This window comes from Battus philenor, unplaced genomic scaffold, assembly GCF_028537555.1.
Source record: "Battus philenor isolate CCGP_79_NKW_IND1 unplaced genomic scaffold, ilBatPhil1.0.hap1 SCAF_9, whole genome shotgun sequence".
NCBI classification, from domain to species: Eukaryota; Metazoa; Arthropoda; class Insecta; order Lepidoptera; family Papilionidae; genus Battus; species Battus philenor.
The window spans coordinates 6,316,918-6,341,365 of record NW_027181759.1 but is presented as its reverse complement, the minus strand read 5'-3'; the positions used below and the strand labels follow the sequence as shown (position 1 = coordinate 6,341,365).

General features: G+C 32.1%; 3 protein-coding genes across 5 annotated transcripts; 1 reads left to right on the top strand and 2 right to left on the bottom strand.

Annotated features, from left to right (window-relative positions):
* Positions 1-1,538: 1,538 nt before the first annotated feature.
* PGS1 (Phosphatidylglycerophosphate synthase 1) lies at positions 1,539-5,573 on the bottom strand. Its single transcript, XM_068775762.1, has 7 exons — positions 4,889-5,573; positions 4,641-4,796; positions 4,064-4,275; positions 3,914-3,984; positions 2,802-2,897; positions 2,501-2,627; positions 1,539-1,862 (listed from the first exon to the last, which is right to left on the bottom strand). The coding sequence occupies exons 1-7, from the start codon at positions 5,463-5,465 to the stop codon at positions 1,737-1,739; spliced, it is 1,365 nt and encodes a 454-aa protein (XP_068631863.1). The 5' UTR covers positions 5,466-5,573; the 3' UTR covers positions 1,539-1,736.
* A 621-nt stretch (positions 5,574-6,194) lies between these two features.
* On the bottom strand, positions 6,195-9,409 carry LOC137932098 (probable isoaspartyl peptidase/L-asparaginase CG7860). The gene is made up of 7 exons (XM_068775666.1): positions 9,285-9,409; positions 8,637-8,826; positions 8,358-8,554; positions 8,065-8,178; positions 7,417-7,585; positions 7,178-7,279; positions 6,195-6,940 (listed from the first exon to the last, which is right to left on the bottom strand). Exons 1-7 carry the CDS (start codon positions 9,336-9,338, stop codon positions 6,771-6,773), a joined length of 996 nt encoding a protein of 331 aa, XP_068631767.1. The 5' UTR covers positions 9,339-9,409; the 3' UTR covers positions 6,195-6,770.
* Positions 9,410-14,753: 5,344 nt separating this feature from the next.
* On the top strand, positions 14,754-23,691 carry Smurf (SMAD specific E3 ubiquitin protein ligase). 3 transcript variants are annotated; one of them, XM_068775550.1, is made up of 12 exons: positions 14,754-14,944; positions 15,031-15,069; positions 15,599-15,740; positions 15,835-15,935; positions 16,641-16,890; positions 17,582-17,797; positions 18,253-18,377; positions 19,424-19,656; positions 20,352-20,549; positions 21,140-21,379; positions 21,907-22,094; positions 22,844-23,691. In XM_068775550.1, the coding sequence occupies exons 1-12, from the start codon at positions 14,890-14,892 to the stop codon at positions 23,490-23,492; spliced, it is 2,436 nt and encodes an 811-aa protein (XP_068631651.1). In that variant the 5' UTR covers positions 14,754-14,889; the 3' UTR covers positions 23,493-23,691. The 3 variants fall into 3 exon arrangements, with proteins under 3 accessions (XP_068631651.1, XP_068631652.1, XP_068631654.1); XM_068775551.1 differs by lacking the exon at positions 15,031-15,069; XM_068775553.1 differs by lacking the exon at positions 17,582-17,797.
* The last annotated feature ends 757 nt before the right edge of the window (positions 23,692-24,448 follow it).

The window sequence follows — 24,448 nt, the reverse complement described above, 5'->3', positions numbered from 1 at the left end:
ATTTAAACAAGTCATAACCGCAATCAGTTAACAGATCAAAACAGTCATAAATTAATTTATGACGGAGATCAAACGTTATCTAATGTATTATATGTAACCTTTATTATATGTATGTACTGATTAATAATATATTTCAATACAATTCCCAATAATTGTAAATAATACTTACATATTTCTTTTGAAAAAATAAAATTAAACAGAATTAATTCTCATGGTTAAATATAAATCTTGGTTTTATTATAAATTAAAAAGATAAAACCTAACGTGGAGGAAGGACTCATTTTTGTATTTACATTATTTCTGCTTTTGATTTTTAACATACGCGTATTGTTTTTATATATACCGACTCTAAGCTCATTGGACTAATACGCTGATGTACGCTGCATTCAGACCACGATCTATGTAACCAATCATCCTGTATACGCTTTATATAAAATTTATGATTAAAAATAGATGTAAGAGCTTTAAATGCGTGAATATATTTGCTGTCAATAAATATCATAATGATAGTATATTAAGAAAAATTGTTTTCGAAATTAATCTATTTTTTACTATCTGCTCCAGTAGGTACCCAGGCTTTGTAATTAATGATTGATCTGCCGCCGCATTCGACTTTTCGCATTTTTTTACATTTTTCTGGGCAATCACTTTATTGAATGAATGTGTAAAACACTGACAAATGATCTATACATTCGTCGTGTATTTAAAGTTTTTTATTTACAATCACTGTTTATGTCTGCTCTCTGAAGTCAACCCTCAAGGTGGACTGCCGACCTTGTTAGGGTCGTCGGAAGACGCTGGATGCAGGCCGCTTCCAGCTGGTCTTATTGGGAGTCTATGGGGGAGGCCTATACGTAATAGTGAAAATTATACTCTTTTTCTTGAGAAATTACAAACCAGAAATTCACCTCAGATTTTATTTTCAATGCCTATAACAAAAATTTCATAAATAGTAAATTCTATTTAACATGATTGAGCCGTTTATTTTGATAGTGGCATGAGTCATCTTAGTTTTTAAGTCGAGATATTATAAAATGGAGGGATAGACAGAAAAAGTGACATATGCCACGTTCAAAATAAACGGCTCAATGATTACTTGGGAGCCTTTAAGGCAAGAGTGAATAGGTTTCGATGAATAAAAATAATATTTACCACGACATATTTTATATGACTGTAAAAGTTGGGTTAAAGCGCTAATAACGACTCGGAAAGGGACGCCAACTCCCAATTTAAGACAGACCCATTGTTAGAATTTACTCGTCATTTCTTCTTCCATCGCTAACGCTCTCTAGAGTGGTAGTAATGTTAGCCCGGCAGTAGCAATTGACCAAGTCGAGATTGAGTCTTCCTAGGGACTCTTAAGTGGGAACGCAAAATGAGGTATTTGGTTATAGACCAAGTCAAAGTCCTTCTTGGGGAAAATTTTCTTCAGATCCATGGAGACATTGAAACACTTGTTTAAGTTATAGTAAAAATAAAATATTAATAGCTAAAGTAAAATTTTTAACAGATAAAATATTATATTCATCTAACAACTACAAATTCTACTAGCAAATCAATAAAAACACAATTAATACTTTGAACTTACACAAAAAATACAAAATGCTCCTTCCTTGCCTATCAACCTGATTTAAATTTGTCATCAAAATGTTATTTTGGTTCAAAAAATCACAGAAAATGTTGTACAATGTAGGTGCTCGTAAATATGTTAACAACTTTTATATTTTAATGAACTGTTAAAAGTAAGTTCTGAACAATCCGACAGTAGCCTGCACCCACAGAGGAACTTGACGACCTTGTAGTGCCTTGCTACATTCTGCAGCATATTGATGTATGTTATGGCATTCTTCATGCAGCTTTTCCTGGAATGTAAAAACACAATAGCACCTTATTATTGTTGTATCAAATAGCAAACATGGTAACTAAACAATCTTTTCACTTCAAATATACATTTCACATTCGCCAACACCTGAATATTTCAGTGCATGTTTCCTTATCACAAAACTCCTAAAATGTTGGTGACTGAATGGGTCATTTTAAACCTCTTTATTTTTTTATTTGTTTTTATATATGTTTTATATTGACAGTTTGTGTCACCATGCAGTTGTGCATGTTTGTTTGTTCTGTCAGTCTGTTATCACATATTGTCTTACTGTTACCTAGTTTTGTAAAATTATAATTAAATTACCATCATCATTTTCATATATTTAATGAGTTTATACAATCAACACGCTCTTCAACTTTTTAGGTTCACATAGTAAACAAAGAAAACAGAAAATAGTAACTAGTCATCATAACCAAATTCGTGTTTAAACGCTATTAAATTAGCGATTATTTGTTTGCTATGAATCGTGCATACCTCAGAGCTTTATAATTTGATTTTAAGTAATTTGTCATGTTTCATGAATACAAATTGCTATTATAAACAAAATGATTTCTTGTGTTTAGGCAATGTAAATGAAAAGATTATTAAAGATTCTAATAAGGTAACACAATTTACCTGCAATTCTGGCGATGATGTAAAAATTGCAGCTTGTGCTTCTAAATCACGCTTTACAGACCTCTCACCTAAATTAGCTGAACCAACTACCGTCGCCCATGGCCTGCCACTCCGAGAAGGATAATACCTAACAAAAATTATTTTGTTATTTGATAGAGATAATTAGTATAGATTACAAAATTTATACTTATCTATTGTCCTTATCAAAAAGCATTTAATAGTCAAAATACATTCATTTTTATTGAACATAAAATTCACAATATAAAGCTTCTACAGTATGATTGAATATGAAATAAAGTACCATAATCCCTTAGCATGGAAAGTCCAATTAGGTCTTTCATACTCCAGCATATGTATCCTTCTTGTTTGATTGGAATTCATCACTTTTTCCCAAAATCTAGAAATGATATAATTATTAAAAGCATAAAACATTTTTAAAACAAAAAAGTAATATGTACCATTTTTTTTTACTTTTTTTAAGAATTTTTATAATTCCTATAAAAAGTAAAATACTATGAAATTGCACAAGCATTGCACAGCACCAAACTAGGAGTAACATTGGTAATACATATAATAAGGCATCTAGCTCAAGACAAATGCTACCAGAAACTAAGAGGATATTCCACACCACTATAGAGGATGCATCAACATCATTATATTAGCCCATAGATCATGGATGCACAGACCGCAGCCTGCCGGTCAAATACTGGTGGCCCGCGAACAGCAAAAATAATACTCTTGTACATTTGAAATATATTGAATTCTATTCTAGAATAAAACCAAAAAAAATTAATTATCTATACTTCTGGCGGCCGGCCCGCCATCAGTTCATGATTTGCCCGAGTGGCCCCTAGTTTTAATAAGTCTGTGCAACCATGCCTATAGATGCACAGCACTACAAGTCATAGGCCTAGACAAAGGTCATGCATGCATGGGCGAAGTGCCCCGCCCACTATCACTTCAGACAAGTAGTTCTTCATACTATTTAGCAACTTTATTTCTGCTGCAGATCTCCTAGTTTCTGATTCAACCTCGCAGCCAAGCTTCAAGAATAACCATCTCTTGTAATCTCTGCATGACCTCGTGCCTTCTTTAAGACCCATTGAATATGAGAATTTTGATATTGAATACATTGAAACAAATTGAAATTACAATGAATAAGTCAAGTAAAAATTATTATAACATTATTTTATGATGATATTTGACAATTAAAGTAGATTTTGTTTCACATCACCTTATCACAGCATAATTGATAGTTATCCACTAATAGAAATAAAAATAATCACATAAGAAAATTAAATATTCAATGGGACAGTAGGATCTTGTAACACCATAAACAACAATAGACCAAGATCATATTTAACATATTATAAATAAAATCATACTGCAAGTTAAGTTAATTTTTCCACTTACTTTTTGGCAATTAAAGAATAAGCATAAGGTATGCCACCAGCAGGTCCCGCAGCACCCATAAAACCATTTGCCTAAAATATTATTTAATACACATGAAGTCAACAATCCTGGACTTTATTTTACAAGATTACCAAAAAATATCATACTTACATTTGGATGTGCCATCAGTAAACTTATATTTGCTTTACAAGTTTTCAGCAGTGTGTTAGAATAATTTTCAGTTAAGTTAAAATAACCGGTAGCTAAATGTATGTATGAACCTTTTGGGGCTGAAGCCAGAATTTTGCTAGTTGCATACTCATCTTGAGTAATATCAAATTCACCCATTTGTACCAAAGGAAACACCCATGTGTCAGTTGCGTCTGCAAGTTTATTTTTTATATAGATAATGTGGAAAGCTTGACCAAATAATCACAATAATGTTGAGGAGATACATAACTTTAAAAGACTATATAAAATTCTATTAAATACTAAAATCATCAGTTCTTTTTGCTTTTTGTGAAGTAAAACTTAATTTATTACACGATTTTTTTTTAAAATTAGAATAAAATAATTTTAATTTATGTCCATCCGGCAATCAATCAGATTATGCTAGTTAAGAATCAATAGATATTTTGCTGCCTGAGTAAGACCTTACATTATTTAAAAATTTATACTTGATAAAAATATAACATTAAAAATTTGTATAAGTATATGGAATTATAGTATAACAGTCATATATTATCACCTTCAGCACTATGAGCCAATTTGTTTTTTTGTTTTATCTTCCATTTTTCTATAAGCTTTGAAATATTATTGTTCACATCTTTCACCACAGTCCATTTAGAATTTTGCACCAAATTTATATCCACAAAATCTTGTTTACTAAACTTAGTTACTTCATCTGTAAATGAAATGTGCATAATTACTAAAAAACATGGCAGGTCAAAACAAAAAAAAAAGAACAAAAAAAAAAAACTTACACAGTAGTCATACCTATAAGTTCACAGTAAAAACTAGCTAGATCGCCATCTTCAATTTCAATGTAACGATCCTGCCTATTTTGGAAATAGTCATTGGAGCAGTTGGCTCCACTAATTATAACTGAATCATCGGCAATGTAGAGTTTCATGTGTTGAAGACCTACAATTTCATTATAACGTGCAGGCAAAATTTTTGACCAGTAGCCTTGAAGACGAGGTGTTTGATACATCGCCATTTTACATTGATCAGGTGCAACATTCACCAGTTCTTCTATAATAGTACGCGAATTAATTTCTCCGCGTGTACCTCTCTGATAATCTAGTAAAACATTCAATTTTAACTGTTTGTTTAAAATTAGATTATGTTTAGTCACGTCCAAAAGTCTCTTTTCTAATTCTCCTGTACCAATATACAAACTGGCGATTGATATACGATGACGAGCATTTTTGAATCTCTCATTTAATGTATCGTAAAATCTTCTTGGATCCATTATAACATTTACCTTTGAACCATTTATAGGAAAACATGGTGAAATATTATAAAACCAATTAAAAGACTGTAATTCCGTGGGTTTGAACCTAAGGGACATGTTTGCAATATAGATAGAATTATATCAATTAATATACTTTATATCGTTATTTTTTATAACTTTTTCATGGTCTTTAACAACATTCCTGCTTATTAAGAAACATATCTTTGTGCCTTGTGATATGTCAGACTACTGTCAATAATTGTTTTTTTTTTCTTTATTTTAACGGTAAGGGCAAAAGAATTAATACGTAGGGGAAAAAGATCCGGAAACCGTTATTTAAAAAAATATTATAAAGGGTTCATATCTTATGTATGCTGTACCTACTTCGTTGTTTTTGTGCCAACAGGCAAAGTTTTATTTATATTACGGATAGGTTAATTCAAAAAAAGAACCATATATCATCAATCGAACGTTTCAATTTCAAGAGCAAACGATGCAACAATATAAATAGTTAAAATAGGTAGAAAATTACATATCGGAATGTCATAAAAACCCAATTATTACATCATTATTTAATAGAATTGTAGTAAACGCAAGATTTTAGACATTTATGACTAATTTAAATAAAAAATCATAATTTTATATCTTTATTAGTATAACAGTTATACATTTATCGTTTTATTTTTGATGTGTTTTACCATTAGCTCTTTAATCTGCAATATAAAATTTTTGATGATACAAACGAGGTGTGAAAAACAAATACAGATATAAGATATAATAAATAGATTTTTTTTCCAGAAACTACTTTATTTACATTCATTTGAATGAATTCATCCTATAGTCTGTTTTAGAAAGATGTAGCTATCTGTAGTAGATTAGAACTATTTGTTTTGTAAGCACGACTCGTCACAAGATTTTATGTTAATGCGGTAACATAAAATTTTGTCAAAAGTTGGAAAATATTGGCAAAAAAGCTCATGAAATGTTAAAATTAATCTATGGCGATAATATGGTGACTTTGAAGACAGTTTACAAGTGGTATACGCGATTCAAAAGCGGCAAATGAACCGATTGAAGATGAGCAAAGAGGGGGGCGTCCTTCGACCTTAAACATCGACGGAACGTGTAGTGTAGCAAAAATGGTTCAATTAAGTAGGCGATTGACGATTTGAAAGCTTGCCAAGGGAAACTTGACATCTCGTATGGGTCCGTGCAAAGCATTTGCAAAGGAGAAGAAAACCCAGAAAATGGGCAACGGTTTCTGGTAAAAAATTAGTACCAAGGAGAGTACTTTGAAGGAGATTAATTTAAATTTGGTGTAAACTTAATACTTTGTTTGTTCGAAATAAAATTAGTCACACCATTTTTTGATCATACATTGTATATCAATTTTTTATTATTATAAATATCACATGTTAAATATCATTTTTGATAATTTTCCTCAAGAACTTCATCATGTTCAATACCATAAAATAATTTTTCATCTTTAATGTAAGCCCAAGACATTTTTTTAGAAGAAAAGGATAGCCCAACATCACCATCTTTAGACAGAGTTATTGCACCAGCAGTGTTATTCAAGACGGATGTCATTCCTGCAATTTAATAAGTCACAAGTCATAATTATTAAATGAAGCCACTTAAAAATGTACATTAGATTTTCTGATTGTAAAGGATTCTACAAAAAAAATATATGAAAACTGATTCTGTGAAACTATGAGGTTGTTAAATAAATTCTGGCCTTGAAGATTCTGTTGATTTTTACTACACTACATTAATCAAGTCCAAAAATAAACTAGTGAATTGTAAGAGAATTATGTGTGAAATTTTACCTGTTACAGCAATCTTTGTTGCTGTGTAGGCACTATCTCCATTCTCCATTAGTTTAATTATTGTATGTGCCAAACAATACTTCAATATTGATTCTCCATGTCCTAAAACAAAATCAAACACACTGATTTCAAATACTTGATTTAACACCCATCAAGTGATCAATCACTGACTTAAAAAGAAAGAATAAAGGAATACTATTATTAGTAAAAAGATGATAAGTAACATAGTAAGATAATACCTGTTGTAGAAACACCACCAACATTGTCAGCTGCATAGGTTCCACTTCCAATCTGTGGTGTGTCCCCTATACGACCAACAGCTTTCCCGGTTATTCCACCTGTACTTGTAGCTACTGCAACATGGCCATTTGCATCAATTGCAACTGCTCCTACTGTACCAACTCCACCCTTAATGAAAAAAAAAAGAATAAAAATGTGCAAATAATTTAAGTAATTTTAACGTTAAGTGTCAATAATAACCAAGAGTTAATAAATAAATGTTATATAACAAGCTGAAGAAAAAGGTCTTTATGACATATATCAAGAAAAAGGTCTTTATGACATATATACATTAATTAACCTATACTATATATGTGCTGTTGCTGTTGGAATTTTGTGACTTCAGACGAAAACAAGAGGACAAGTAGTCTTGACAGTTGTCAATTTATATTAATTTGAAAATGCCTAAAGAATTTTAAGGAGATGAAACCAGATGAAGGACTAACTTTAAAGACTACTCAAACTAATATCATTATTACATTGCCATAGAAAGATCATTGCTGAACATAGGCTTCTTCCCTAGATTTCTAATAACATTACTTGGACATGACCTGCTTCCAGCTCCTGATAACTACCTACCACAAAAAAAAATATTTTAACCCTCTTACCTCAGATGGACCTACTTGTGTTTTTCCAAATTCACCACCTTGCTCCAAAAATTCCTTTAATGCAGCTACTGCATTATCAGTAATTAATGACTCTGGAGGTACTGTGGAAAAGCCCTAAAACAAATAAAATATTTTTCTTTTATCCTTTAGCATCTCTCCCTCTGTCTGCCTGATCTAAAGTCATGATGAGGCCACTATTTCCTAAACCCAAGTAATTAAAATATTAAAATTCTTATAATGTATTTGTTATAGTAAACAATGTAGTAAGAAACAATGTTTATTATAATTGTTACCTTCTCCAGAGCAAATTCTTTTGCACCTGCTCCACCTAAGAAGCAATGTGGTGAATCAGTAAGAACTTTACGAGCAATGCTAATTGGATGAAGAAACTCATTTATTAAAGTAACTGCCCCAACATCAAGGTTTTTTCCACACATTATACTTGCTTCCATTGCTACTTCCCCAGCTAAATTCAACACTGAACCATTTCCTGAAACAAATATATATTTTTTTATTACACATCTATACCAATAGTGTATTTACTTCTAATTCTTATGGTCATTTATATTAACCTGCATTAAAGTTTATATCTTTCTCCATAGACATAACAGCTGCTTCCACAGCATCCAAGGCAGTGCCATTTTGCAGTAACAACTTGTAACCCTCTCTTACTGCTAGTCTCACACCATCCAATTTACCTTGGATTCGACTGTCTGGTATATCGCCAGCTCCACCATGAACTATTAATATTGGTTTTATGGCCTGTAACACGTTTTAAAATAAGTTAAGTTTAAAATAAAATAACTCTACTGAATAAACCAAAATTATTTATTATACATATAAATAAAATGTGTACAAAGGTTTAATATTTGATCATTAATTAGGAATATTGAAATAATTTAGTAATTCAATAAGAGGCATTGACACTAACACATCTTAATACAGTAAATAATTTAGTTTTAAAATCATTGACTTGGTCAAAAATAACTTTTACATAGTTCTTTTGCAATAAGTCGTCATCTGTCAGTCTGTAGTTCAGTCATATTAAATCATTTTATGATTTTATATGACTTCTATTATTCTGCAATAATCAAACAGGTCCTATCAAATCACAGATTATCAGTCATTAATTCAAATTATAAATATATACATATATAATAATACGTATTTAATATACGTGAATAGTAATATTACTTAATCTAATTGTAAATATTACTTACATAATATTTTTGCGGAAATAATATAAAAATTAATAGAATTAAATATTTACTCATTATAATATGCGCTTTATCTTTATATGGTAGAGAGACCGGTTCTTTCTATTTGCGCTATAAAGTGGAAGAGTTTTGCCACTTTAACCTTGTTAGATATACTCATCAAAAATATTTGTCAATCACATTGATATCGAAAATCTTTTAACGTCCTTTTATCTATACAGATATAAAACGAAGATGCAAGGAAACATGGTTTGATAAGTCCCATGACATAGTTAAAATGAAATTTTAACTTGATGAGCTCATCATCATGAGATATAAAATTACACCTCTGATATGTTTTTATATTTTCTCCAGTTTCTGAATAAATGGATAACGCTTGTCCTAACTGTTCGCGTGATTATATCTCCATTACTCAAATCTTGACGACTGGCTTATTTATATTGGTATAGTTAGTACTCCTAGTAATTCCTTTGTACCGAAGAAATGAATCTGTTATTTTGCCTAAGAAATCCCTATTATAATGTCCGGTGTACCCTTAAATGCCAACGGACACCAAAGGCAATGTTCACAATTTTACTGAATGAATCTGATCCGTTGAAGGCTAATTGTTTTGTAGTAACTAAGCTCGAAATCTTCCGCATCATCTTTAACAACGACTGGTCTATTATACAGGGATAAGGTGGGCTCTAGTGTCTAAGTACAGGGTGTCTGGTGGCAGATTTATGTTTTTACATTATTATTTCTAAAAGTAATAAACGGTGCTGGATGTTGTGAGTGCAACCTCAGCCTCCTTTCTTCTCAAACTTCTTACTAGCTAAAAAGTAAATTTAATTCGTTCCTGGGTACAGAGATTACACAATTGCTTCGGCTGTTAATACCGAATATCGGCCAGGACGCAGTCACTCTTCAAGGACTCTTGAATAGAAAAAAATCCATGGTTTTCAATACAGAAAAGAGCATTCTTATTGGGACTTCCAAGAGCGACTATTAATTATTATTCATAAAATTAAGAAAAACAACTACATGAAGTTCCATCCTTTTGAAATTCAACCGTTTTCTTGTAACTCTGCGTCAAATGAATATTTGCAAAATCATGTTTACTATACTGAAAATTTAAAAAACAAAATCATAGAAAGCTGTCATATGCAAATATTTACAGTAAAAACTAGCAAGATCGTCGTTTTCAATTTTAATGTTACAATCCTGTCTATTCTGGAAATAGTCATCTGAGCATACATCAAGCCTAACTGAATTATTAACAAAACATAATTTTATATGTCGAAGGCCTACGTTTCATAATGCAATGCAATCAGACTTTTTGACCAGCGGCTTGGAAACGAGGTGTTCGATAGGTCACATTTTGCATTTGTCAATATATCGTATATATACATTTTTGGATCCTTTATAATATTTACCTTTGAACCATTTACCAGGAAAGCATAGTCAAATATAATAAAACCAATTGAAATATTATAATTTCGAAGGTTTAAATCTAAGAAATGGTTATGTTTCTAAGATTTAAACCTTCGAAATTATATATTTTGTTAATATTTATTTATTAATAAAATATATTCTTTTTTACAACTTGTTACAATATTCGTAGATTATCAACATTATATGAGCCGAATGATGTCCACTGTAAGTCATAGGCCTCCCCCAGAAATCTCTGCGAAGACCGGTGCTGCGCTGCTTGCCGCGACTTCGCTATGTCGTCGGTCTACCTACATCATGCCGCGTTCACGAGGAACATCGCAGAAAACAACGCACCTTGGTCTGCCCCTCCAACCCCCGCAGGAACAATGTACTACGACACACCCCAGATGCATCATATAACACCCAAGTGACCAAAAAAATCTTAGTCTCAGCCATACATTTATTATTCCATTCTCGAACTCATTTTAATGATATTTGTCAATGGTCAATAATTAATGTATTAATAAAATTAAATGAATATTTGAGAAAACTTTTAAATGTAAAGGAAAAACATGTTAAATGTGTAAGTCAGATTGCATGAATTTAAAAATATTTTTGTTATGGGACTTCGATGTGTATCGTTTGAAATATTTCAAGTCTTTATTTCAGACTTACAATATGTCAACTAAAAGTTCAGCTTATTATTTACCTATTGATAAAAAATTATGTATATGTAATAATATACTACAATGTTTGAAGACGAAAGTCTTACCAGCGTTTGTTACCGGTGATGACATATGGACATGAGACCTTATAATACGCCAGTATAGTTCCTCTGTGCTTATAAGAAGGACAACCAGATAGCAATAGAGATGGCCGTTGGGGTCGAAAAGTTCTCTAATAGCAACCACGAGTCGGCAGACGCCGCATGGGTAGGCCGCCCACTAGTTAAACCAACAACATAGTCTTGTCTTGGTTTGTGTCTGCGGGCCGGTTTCCGCAACCAAGCGGCTCAAACTTGACCTCGACATATTCAAGGTTGCGGGAAGTCATTGGATGCGGGCAGCGCAAGACTGGTCATCGTGGCAATCATTGCGAGAGGCCTATGAAGGTATAGGTCTGCAAGGGCTGTAGGCTTCTATTGGTTGACTAAAGGAATGAATGAATTTATAAAAAACCATTTCACGTAAGATAAATGTTATTTTAGTAATCTTGTGTGAAAAGGTTTCGAAAATCTTCGTTTATCAATTTTCCTGAAGTTGCCACTCGTTAAGCAATATATTATAAAACTTTTCACCGTGGTCATACCGTAACTTAACTAGCAAAATTTTTTAAAATATTAACTTAACAGAGAAATATTAGTTTTCAGCATCAGTGTGGCTACCGATGTTTTGTCTAAGTTCGGTAATTTACACGGTTTGTCAATGAACGGAATCAATTACCTTTTATGCAGTTGTAGGGTGGTAACTTGAATGAATAAAACACACTTCTACTTCTGATGTCGTGTAGTTAGACTTACCGACCCGAGGAAGAATCCCACACAATAAACGCCATGCTAGCAACATCTACCGACGGTCCTCGTATTGTGTTGGAAGCTGACATTATTGAAATAGAAAAATAATAAAATTTTTCACTAGTTAATTTCGATACTTTCGAATCTGACATGCGGTACATTGAATCCAGTGTCTACTTTGTAATGCACTAGGAAAGACACACTTTTGAAGTTACTCAAAAAAACACTGCTCATGTTTTTAAGGAAAAATTCTTTAATAATAGAAGGGATTCTATCATAAATTAAAAGAAAAGACTTGTGTAGTAGACCTCGTGACTATTCCATATGGAACACTATTGCCGAATGCTGGTAATTGTCGAAGTTATGGGACAATATTATTTTATATTTATATGAATAATATTATTGAAAGTTCCCAGAGTTTCGCGGCGGATAAGTGAGTCCTGTTGAACTTCAGCCATTCTTGAAGTGCATCGACTGTCAACATTACAATTATTTCAGCGTTGGTGGGAAATGGCGGGTCAGTAAGCGACCGATAAAATATGAAAGTTCAGTTAGCAGTTCGCCAGAGCACCATGAAGTCGAGAACGCGTGAATCCTGAAAGTTAATTATTTTATTACATATAGTGTTATTAGACGAATTTAGTAAAGACTAAACCCTAAGTTATTGCTATAGATAATCTTGGTACATATCGAGGACGTTTAGTTATACACTCGAAGCTCTGGACACTCCAGATAGTTTGCAAAAGGATTCCTGTGCAATGTATATCCACTTTTATAGCAACAAAAGTAGATAGTTTAGAGAAACAAGGTGTCTTTGTCTTCTTAAGCTCCACCCACCACAGAGTAAATATAATGTATTTGTTAACAAGACTGAAACAAGGAAAAAAGAGTCGAAGATTTCATATGGCTATATAATTTTTATAAGAAGTTCGTAGCCAAAACGACAATGTTAGAACCTTAATAAGTTTGACTTAGACGTAAATAGTACCAGAACGTAGATTTCGGAAACAGATCCTGATAATAATAATTACCTAACAATAATTAGCGTTAAGAAGCAAGTGTATATGAATTATGTCGGAAGCAGCATCCGTAATGTTCCTAAAGGGATTTTATAATTATTAAATGGTAATTTTAGAATAGTTATAGATAACAACTCATTAATAAGCGTTTTTAAAAAAAAATAATAATCTGAATGAAGTTATACCTAACGTATTGTTTTATCGCTTTATAGTTTTATCATGGCAAAAAGTATAAGCTAGGGTCCTTTATCATCAAAGTCAACAATTTATGAACATAGCCTCATACTTTTCTAGAACAAATAGAGTAACAGGAAAAGAAAATAATATTAATTCCGGCATCTAAAAATTGGTTAGATACTAAAAATACGGCCAAGAGCAGAGACAGGTCTTTATTTTCTCAAGAAAGGTACAACAATTCATGTTGGTTATAAAAAACTTATTCTCTATAGACATATGACTAGGGTATTTTTAATGTTAACAATAATGTGAATAAAATGGTCGAATGTAATAAAACGTTGATTGACAGTTATTGTCAATGAGTACGTAACTGATTACACTGTTTTGATCGTATACAAACGTTTTATTATATTTTTTGAACATAATACTTGATAGTTTTTTATGTTAACAGTATAACTATTTTTTACTGTACTATGGAAACTGCAAAACTATGAACAGACCTTAAATGATTTCTTAACCGTTTATAATTTTAACATGGCAACGTCAATTAGTGATGTAAAACTAGGGGTGTCCATTTAAAAAATATATCGATATATGTATTCGATATAAAATATCGGAACGTGACATCGATGTTTTCCGATATATCGTTTGAAAACATCGATATTTTTTTAATATCGAATATTTTTACAAAAGTTTATAAAACGCAAAGAGTTTGTTGTCGTTTATATGTTAAGTATGAAAGTATAAACAGACCTAGAGTAACATATGAGTGTTGCTTTACTAGAATTGTAGTTTGCTCTAGTACCAGTGGCGAGATGATTTATACATTTGTAAGCGAAACAACAAATTTATAGTTGAAATATTTTATTTATTGTATACTTACACGTCTAACATGTCTAATACTTAAAAACAGTAAAAAAAATAGAAATTAAATACTAAGAAAACTTTCACTTTACTCATTTAAGACCAATGTTCTTTAGGCAGACTTTGTAGGAATAAAAGTTTACTTAGCCTTTTGCCTTTCATTACAGTTTACAGGTGGACACTTTTTTAACTTTTCATTATACAAGATAGCTCTTCTTACTTCAATTCTCCGGGTTTTCAATGTTGATCGGCTAGCTGCTCTATGGCTCTGTGCTCGTTCACAGATGTCACTACGTTAATGAAATTGATTCAAAATAGAAATCATTGAGTCGTTCGTCGATCCGATATTTTTAAAATATATATCGATATATCGAATGAAAACAATATTTGTCAAAACATCGATTCAATTCGATATATCGTATGGAAACATCGAATAAATTCGATATATCGAATAAAAGTGAATATCCCTATGTAAAACTGAATGAATAGGACGAAGATTGCATTGCAGCGTATGAAAAACAAATGGTCTTATAAAAATGGTGGACGTGAGATTACTTATTTAAAATGTTGTTGATTTTTATATTATAACGTCAATGTAATGTGTTGGTGAGCAATAGAAACAATGTCCACACCTGTGTCAAATAGGAAATACGGGGCGCAGAAAATTCGTCTAACAAGTATGCTTTCCTTTCACAAATTATTTTCGTACATCGTATGTTTAGCAAATAATTTTTGACTTACTAATATTTATATGTGATTTTAGTTTTGTGTGCAAGAAACTTGGTCCGGAGGGATCTATTCCGTAAGTTACTTGTATTATAATTGTTTTGCAATTATTATGCTACGCTTTCCGTTGTATTACATCAAAGTTAGCTAACACATTTTAGTAAGTTCCTATTAGATTGAACGATTTTAAAACATTCTTTATATTTGTTACATGTTTAGTTTTTTTTTATTAGAAGTAGTTATCAACAGTAATAAATAGTTTAACAAATAGCATTTAATATGGTCTTCTGTCCTCAATTTGTAAATTGCTTACAGTTGTTGATGAATTTAGCAGTTTTTAAATAAATGTATCAGAGGATATATTTACGCTATTAAACATTATGCAATATCAACATTGGAAGATTTCCCAATATTGTGGCTTAACAATTGATGAATAATTTGTAAACATTCAATACAAAAATGTAACATGGTTATATTTTTGTGATGACTGTTTCCTTGACCTTAATAAGTACTAATAATAAGATTGGTATAAATATGAAATTAGTATTGAATTTTATGACTTAATAATTTAAGTATTTTAATAAAATACATTTTTTTATTTTTAGGCTTGCCTGATCCTTTTGCCAAAATATCAGTAGATGGAAGTGGCCAAGTATATTCCACTAATGCTGTGAAAGCAACATTAGATCCAAAATGGAATACTCATTATGATTTGTACCTATCCAAAGGTGATGGCATCACAATAAGGTAATATTATTTTAGATTTTTATTATATCCATCTTGCACACAATAAAACATACTTAAAAGAATATTGCAAATATATAAATCTTAATATTTTTAGTGTTTGGAACCAACGAAAAATTCATAAGAGACAAGGATCTGGATTTCTTGGATGTGTCCGGATTCAGCCTTCCACTGTACACAAGTTAAAAGACACTGGATGTAAGTTAAAATGGCATTGCATTTCAATATTATTATCTTTTATTCATTTTAAGTGGTTCACAGACAAGAATAGTTTTAGCAAAGGAAAAGTTAAAATGTTAACATGGAACATGTACTACATCCTCTGAAGTGAGAACCTTGATTTTATACAAAATGTTTTTGCTGAGTGCCTCATTTGGTAGTCAATATAGTGTTGCTTTAGGACATAGTGTTTAAGCTTTTATTAATAACTATAGTTGTGGAAAAGGCATGGATAACATTAGTCTCTTGTGATACTTACATGATTAAAAACTCTTCAATAGTTTTAGAGGTAATTTGATTTTATTCATAAATTGGGATGATGTGAAGTGTTTAACATGAATATAGGTTTGCAAATTAACAACAGTAGACAGTCATGCCTGACCTGAATTAAAAAAAAAAATGTTATATCTCAAGCTAAGGCTCCAGAATAAGTTCTGAAGCTTAATTTTTTAACAAAGTTCAAAGATACCTCCTCCAGCACCCTCCAAGACTTGGTACTTTTTTACATTATTATATTAGACTAAATAATATAGTTAAAAAATTGAGTAATAGCAATTGGTAAATAAATTTATTAAAATTGTATTGCCATATGCATTATTATGTACCTTATTAGAGGGTCTATTGTAGCATGATATTATGGATGATGTCCATCAAATAGGATTTTGCAACAAATTTTTTTTACAGATCAATGTTTAGAACTATGCGAAGACAACTTGGGTGAAGCCTGCGGTGTTCGGGGCCAGGTGATTGTGTCATTATTGTCTCGGGATGGGGCAAGAGGAGAGCCAGCTTCCGCAGCGGGAGAAGGATCGCCCCTAGCAGTTGTGGGACCAGCAGGAGAAGTGCGAGCACCTAGAGATCCTCCAGTTAATACAAATGCATCCAATTTACCACTCCCAATTCATTGGGAAGAGAGATTCACATCAAGTGGCAGGTTGTTATGAATTTCTATTTTATTTACAGACAGGCATTTCCATGGCATAACATTTAATGACAAAATTCTGTTTACATGGATCCTCTTATGTTATTTTTATTAAGAGCTTATTAACAATGAAATCAGTACAGAAATGAGAATTATGTAGTGTGACATAATATTTAAAAATATAAGGTTGGATGACAATTGTACATGTTTATCTAAACACCATATTGGGTACATTTCTTGTTTGCATATTCCATGTTCTAAGAAGCATAATACTGTATAAATATATCTGCAGATTCTTGATTATAATAGCACTCACACCAATACAAATTATGTGTATAATTTAATGAGAACTTCTTTATTTTAAAGAAATGTAAATTAAATGCACATATTTATGATAAATAATTAAACAATGATACATTAAATTTATTATTAAATAATACATTAAATTACTTTAAAACACATATTAATTAGGTTGATAAATTAACTTGCATATATATATATATATTTGTGAAATTATTAAGCATGAACAAGTTAAAACTATTATTTAGGGCAGCCAGTTTTAAGTTTACATTTTATCTGTAAATTCAGGTTTTACATTATTCAAATACTCTATGCCTTTTGTTTTAACTACTTATGCAAGTAGATTTATCAATCTGTTATTGCCTAGCAAAGGCAATAAAATAGGTTTGTTTTGCAATTTCAGACCATACTATGTTAACCATGCTCTCAGAAAAACACAATGGGAAAGGCCAACCACAGAAGAATTAACTCCATCATCACCTCAGCCAAGTTCACCTTCTCCTCCGATTCCAGTTTCTCCAACTTCTCCACTTGCTCTCAGTTCACCAGCGTCCCCTTCATTACCGTCATCTCCTGTTTCGGAAACTGATGTTTCACTAGCAACAACAATTTCTTTAAGGTGAGCTTGTAAATGGAAAGAAATATTCTGAAAATCTTCTAAACACTGATGAATGTGTACTTTCACTGTCCTATCTCACATAGATATACATTGCATTAAAAATATAAACTGTACTACCATTTGAATCTTTTAATCACAATAAAATGAGATTGACCTGCATGTATTTAATGATAACCATAAAGAATCTGACAATATTTATTAACACTTGTAACATTAAATGTAAATTTAACTTTCAGGTTAGGGATTTTTTGAGCGGCTCTAAAATTAGTATGAACATATATTTATTAACTATTACATTTATTAACATATATTTAAATATAAAGATGCTGCAACCTTGCCATTAATCAAATTCTAGACTGATGATATTTAACTCAATTTATCATTATTAACATGGACAAAATAAATTAAAAATATGTTAGTTTTATAATTATAGCACCGTTTTTCCTTATTTTTAGACCTGAACCACAACCTCAAACTGCAGTACGTTCACGTCAAGTGCAGAATTCTACTTCTACCAGCCCATCAAACACACCTTCTCCTGCAATACCTATAGCAGCTACTGACCTACCACCTGGCTTTGGTAAAGACAAATTCCAATATTTTATTAATATTATAAGTCTTTGATGGTTCTATTGAAATTAAAAAGTTTCAATTAAACCATAAATTTATAGCATTATCCTTACAACCAAGACGTCCATCTTTGGACAAAGGCCTGAATCTATATAGTTCTTTTAAAATTCAAAAGTTTGAAATATATAAATTTCTTTTCTCATTCATGTTGATTATTTGGTATTCGGCTTGTAACATTCCCACTTGTGATATAGGCCTTAGGAGTGCAGTAGTAATATGTATTACTACTTTATATATATATATATATATATATATATATATATATATATATATAAATGCATAATAATATATCTTTAAAACCTGTTTTCTTTCTTATTGGGCAGTATTGTCTATAACTCACGATTATCTGTATAAATATGTGGTATTGTATATCTGATATTGTAAGTGATACTAGAAGTAAGTTTAATTGAGCCTTCCTCTAGGTGAACCTATGACATAGTCAAGGTCGCGGAAAGTCACTGGATATGGGGCAGGGCAAAATTGTTATTGGAATAAAAAAGAACTATTTATTGTATTATATTTTTATAAATAAAAGTTTCTTAGCGTTTACTTAAAGGCTAGCATAATTACATTTACCTTAGTACATTTTAAAATACCTTTTGCTTAATCATTTTGGCTAAACATTTGTACAAGGTGTTTCAGACAATGGTCTAGTTCAGTACTTCCCAAACTTTTTTGCACCCTTACTCTTTAAACTTTTCATATTTAAATATCCTTGATAACTCCATACCTAGTCTTAAAAATTGTATTATTTCTCTTCATCATCACTGTCAATCATAATCAACATTATCGTATAAGCTAATGGATGCCCAATACAAGGTATAGGTCTCCCCCAAGGATCTCCACGATCTTGCGCTGTCCGCATCCAACGACTTTTCGCGGCCTTAACTGCTTCGTCGGTCCACCTAGTGGAAGGCCTACCCAAGCTTATCCCCTTATAACTAACAGTGTTAATAATAAATATTTTACTTGATATAAATAATTTTATTTTTGCAGAGATGCGAACAACAGCTCAAGGTCAGGTGTATTTCTATAATGGAGCGACTGGCGCGTCGTCGTGGCATGACCCTCGTGTTCCTGCAGCGCTCAGGCACCGCGCCGCGGCCGCTGGCCCTCTGCCTCCCGGGTGGGAAATGCGCCTCGCTCCGTCGGGCCGACCTTATTTTGTAGACCACAACCACCGCACCACACAGTTTACCGACCCACGGCTTGCGCTTTCGGCGAGACTGGTGAGCTTTTATAAAGGACTAAATGACAAATTTATGGCGTGACATCGCCGCAAAACTGGTTCCAAAAAGGGTCAAGATCCCCTGTAGTGAAGGTAGCAGCGCATACGACGCAAGGAGAAGGAAATGACAAATGTACAGCTTAACATTAATGAAATTTTACATATTTTATTTAATTTCGGTGAATACATAAGCCAGCCAGATTTTAAATAAGTATTACTATTTATTTTTGACTTACGCCATTAAAGCCATTATAATCTATGTTATGAGGCTAATCTCAATAAAAAATAATAGCACCAATCACTTTGGAATGTATTGTTTGGATACTGGATTATACAAGGGGGGATATATGGGGATCCTAGTGTCTCGAAATAAGTTAGTCTAGCCAAGCTCAGCTTAATTGGCTACCAGTGGCAATAATGTGAGAATCTAATCATTAGATGCATTATCATTATGTTGACATTGCCTTAACCAAAGGAAATATCTTAACTGGAAGAATGTGCCATCATTTCACAATCATCATTTCACCATCAATTACACAATCTTGTCTAAAATTAAACTTTGTAGGTTCTACTTGACTATATATTTAACATTATACATAATAAAATATTGTGGTTGTTTGTTTGTTATTAACCACCAAAGTAACATTTTGTTCTACATCAGTTTGTACTCTAATAATTTGTTTTTCCGAAAAACAGCCATCAACAGAACCGATACCAGCAACAGTTTCGCCTCCCGCACCCAGCAATCCATCACCACCTGTGACGTCACCGGCTCCCGGCGAGTCGGAACCCGATGCACTACCAAAGTATAAACGTGACCTTGCGGCTAAAGCACGCGTACTACGAGCTGAACTACAAGCACTGCAACCTCAGACCGGACATTGCAGAATTGAGGTTGGAACTATATTACTTCTGTATTAAAGTAGAGAACATACTTTTTATTTACTACTGTGGTCTGTAAATACCTAAGCCCAATAAAGAGTTTATGTATGCTCATAAGAACCCATTAGGCTCTGGACGCAATATCTCCCCCATGAAAAGTTCCAGTCCCCACTAGCGGGTGGTATTGATCCTGTTAGAAACTCTTGCATTAAAGCATTAATTTTTTTTAAATTGTATTAATTTAAAGGAGTTCCCTCATATCGTAAACTGTTGCGAGTGACGGATCAGAACCAATTTACTCAATACATTGGTGTATAACACATCTGTTTTGGAGCATATCTTAACTCAAAGTGCCTACATGTACAATTACATCATACCCATATTGTAATGTAATATTAAATTGTATAGCTTCACTCTTGGTACAATCCATCCACATATTCTACACTTCCTCTATTATGTGTCATTTAAAATAGTTGAGACTATAGTTTCATACATAAAAAAATGGTATCTAGAGAGATAAATAAATCTAAGAATATTAAATGTTACATGTAATATATGTGATGACAGCAAATACAGAGTACATATAAATTGCTAATTTATAGGTATCACGTAATGAAGTACTGGAAGAGTCTTACCGTCTAGTGATGAAGTTGCGAGGCAAGGAGTTACGGAAAAGGTTGCTGGTGAAATTCCGCGGTGAAGAAGGATTGGACTATGGTGGTGTTGCTAGAGAATGGCTTCATTTATTGGGACGAGAGCTATTCAACCCACATTATGGCCTGTTTCAATATGCCAATGCTGGTGATGACCGATATGCTTTACAAATTAATCCAGATTCAGGGGTCAGTAGCATTTTAATAAATACCTTTTTATTTAATAATAATGATAGGAAGGTCAAACATTTTTAAGTTTAGGGAACTGAAATCTTATAATGCAACATCAGTTATAATTTTATGTTATTTATTTTGTTATACTTTTAATTAATTACACTTGATTTTCCAAATTCATATAGAAATATTATAATACATATTAAAATTTTATTAAATAAAAGTATTCATAAGCACGTCTGTCATGACCATATAACGTAAAAACAATCTACGCTCACGCAATATTTGCAACCCCTTGCTGGTGGTTGCCCAAGGTAATGCCTACTTCGATAGCAAAGACATGCTTGATAATTTGATTATCTTCCCGTGCTTTGTGAAAATATTTTTAATGTAATTCCATTTCTGATTTCATTGAATTGCTGGATCTAAATCTTTGTTCTATCTGCCTTGTTGCATCAGCTGCCATGTTTTGTGTCTTCTGTTAACTTCCCATGTGCATGTAATATGTCAGATTTTCCATTTTAAGCAAATTATTTTTACAGGTGAATCCTGAGCACCTATCATACTTCCATTTCGCGGGACGTATTTTAGGCGTAGCCTTATTCCATGGCCATCAACTGGACGCAGCTTTCACTGCACCCTTCTATAAACAGTTACTGGGGCGGCCTATTACTTTGCGAGATATACGAGATGTCGATCCAGAGTTGCATCGGTCATTATCATGGATGCTGTAAGTAGTGCTTGCATGATAGATTATTTAATCAAACATCTATTATCCTATATTCTTTTTAAGGAATAGGTTGCACCTTTGTTACACATTTTAAAGGATTAATCTGAAAATTTTATAAAGTACTAGTGAAGCAAAACATTTCTACCATTTAAGCATGTTTTATATAAACATGACAAAAAAATTATGATGTTCGCCATGTGTAAAAACAGGTATTTCCATATAGGCCATGGGGTCATCCGTGAGCTGCGTATAATATTCATTGGTAATGTTTCCCACAAGACACATATTTTAACTATTATGTAAAATAATTAAAAGTATTATGGTTTTATATTTTTAAATCACTTTCGTTATCAGAAAAGACTGTGTGCAATAGATATTTGTGGTAAAGGCAATGGATTTTCTTCTTTATTTGTGTTCTGTGTAGCTTTTTGTTGTCTCCAAAGTTGGATGAAATATAATCCGCACAACTTTAAAATTGTATTAAAAGATCTTATAGTATTTTAGAATGGAAATTTCGTTAAATTTTTTTTAATAATAACTGATGGATTGAGTAGTACTCTAGGCTGTATGCTGAATCAAAGCATACAATGTCTTTTAATGTATAACAAAGACTTAGTGTAACTTCTATTACATGTTTGTGTAAAATTCTTTAATTTATTAAAATTTAATTTTATCATTCAAATATTAAATATTGTAATAATGTTTACTCAATAAGGTGTTAACTCCTAAAAAACGTTTTACAATTTTAGAGAAAACAGCATAGCTGGTGTAATCGACACTACATTCTCTGTCGAATGTGCATCGTTTGGAGCTGTGCGAAGTGTTGAACTCCGACCCGGCGGAACTAACGAACCTGTTACCGATACTAATAAGAGAGATTATGTGCGACTTTATGTAGCACACAGATTCACACGAGGTGCAGAGAGACAATGGTTGGCACTACAAAGAGGTCTCGCCGATATTATTCCACCACAATTACTCCGCCCTCTATCGCCAAGAGATCTACAGCCATTACTAGCAGGAAGAGCCGACTTAGACCCAGTAGATTGGCGAAGACACACCCGTCTCAAACATGTATCTCCCGAAGCACCCATTGTTAACTGGTTCTGGGAAATAGTAGAGGAGTTTGATGCAGAGATGAGAGCCAGATTGTTACAATTCGTAACTGGTTCTAGAAGAGTCCCTCTTGCTGGTTTTAGAGCTCTACAGGGTTCCACAGGTGCAGCGGCGCCCAAGCTATTCACATTGCATTTAGTTGCAGACGCCTCTCCCGATTCACTTCCTAAAGCGCACACGTGCTTTAATAGACTCGATTTACCGCCGTATCCATCTAAAGAGAAGATGCACGACAAATTAAAACAAGCTGTCCTTGAAACTGCAGGCTTTGCTGTTGAATGATCAATATATTTTTTCTAATTTCCTTGTACATATTGCTATGGAATATTGTGTTCAATTACTGGTTTTGGTCCTATTAAAAGGTCATACAGAGTAAGTAATGAGACTGATTGGACAGGGAACATGACAAAATTTGCTACTACTTATAATTTTGAGTGAGAATTGTGTTCAAAATTTTTATCAAATTTGATGAATGTTAATTGAAAATTACCATTTTTTTAACCATTTTTTTATTTAATTTACATTTGGTATGTTGTTTACGTAGCATCTAACTCTCGTAATAATTATGGTACACAAGTGCTTTCCATCACTATTAATATATTTTATAATAATGTATATCTAAAGTTGCCATGATAAGATATTAATGCCTTGGCTATATTTTATCGAACAAAATAAGTAAATATATAGAGGCGACTTTTGTTTCAAAAGAATCTTCCACAGAAGAGGAAATTTACAACAATAAGCAATGTGAAGAAATTATGGACCCTTAAGCGTCAACATTATATTTCAACTAATAAGAATAAATAATTATATATATATGTATGTACATATATTATCTAGTATAATTATGACTGCCCAGTACAAAGCACAAATTTATTACACTTTGGTTGAGTAACAAAGGAAATAAATTTGTAAAATTTCTCCGAAGCAATTGCTCATATTCAAGGTGCCTTATAATTTGAATGCAGTATACCGTTTTTTGTATATATAACTGAAACTAAAAACTAGATAAGTGGATATTCCATTTAAATTATTTAATTTGAGTATAATAAGTTTTGTTTATGCATAAGAATTGCGAATGTATTTATAGTGTAAAATAACAATTGACATTAAAGAATTAATATTTATAAACAAGGATGAGTGCCTTTTACCTGTTAAAGAATAGTCGTAAAATTGAATTGTATGACTGTTAGTGATATGAAATGATTTATTAGCTAATGATAATGAATTGTATTGGA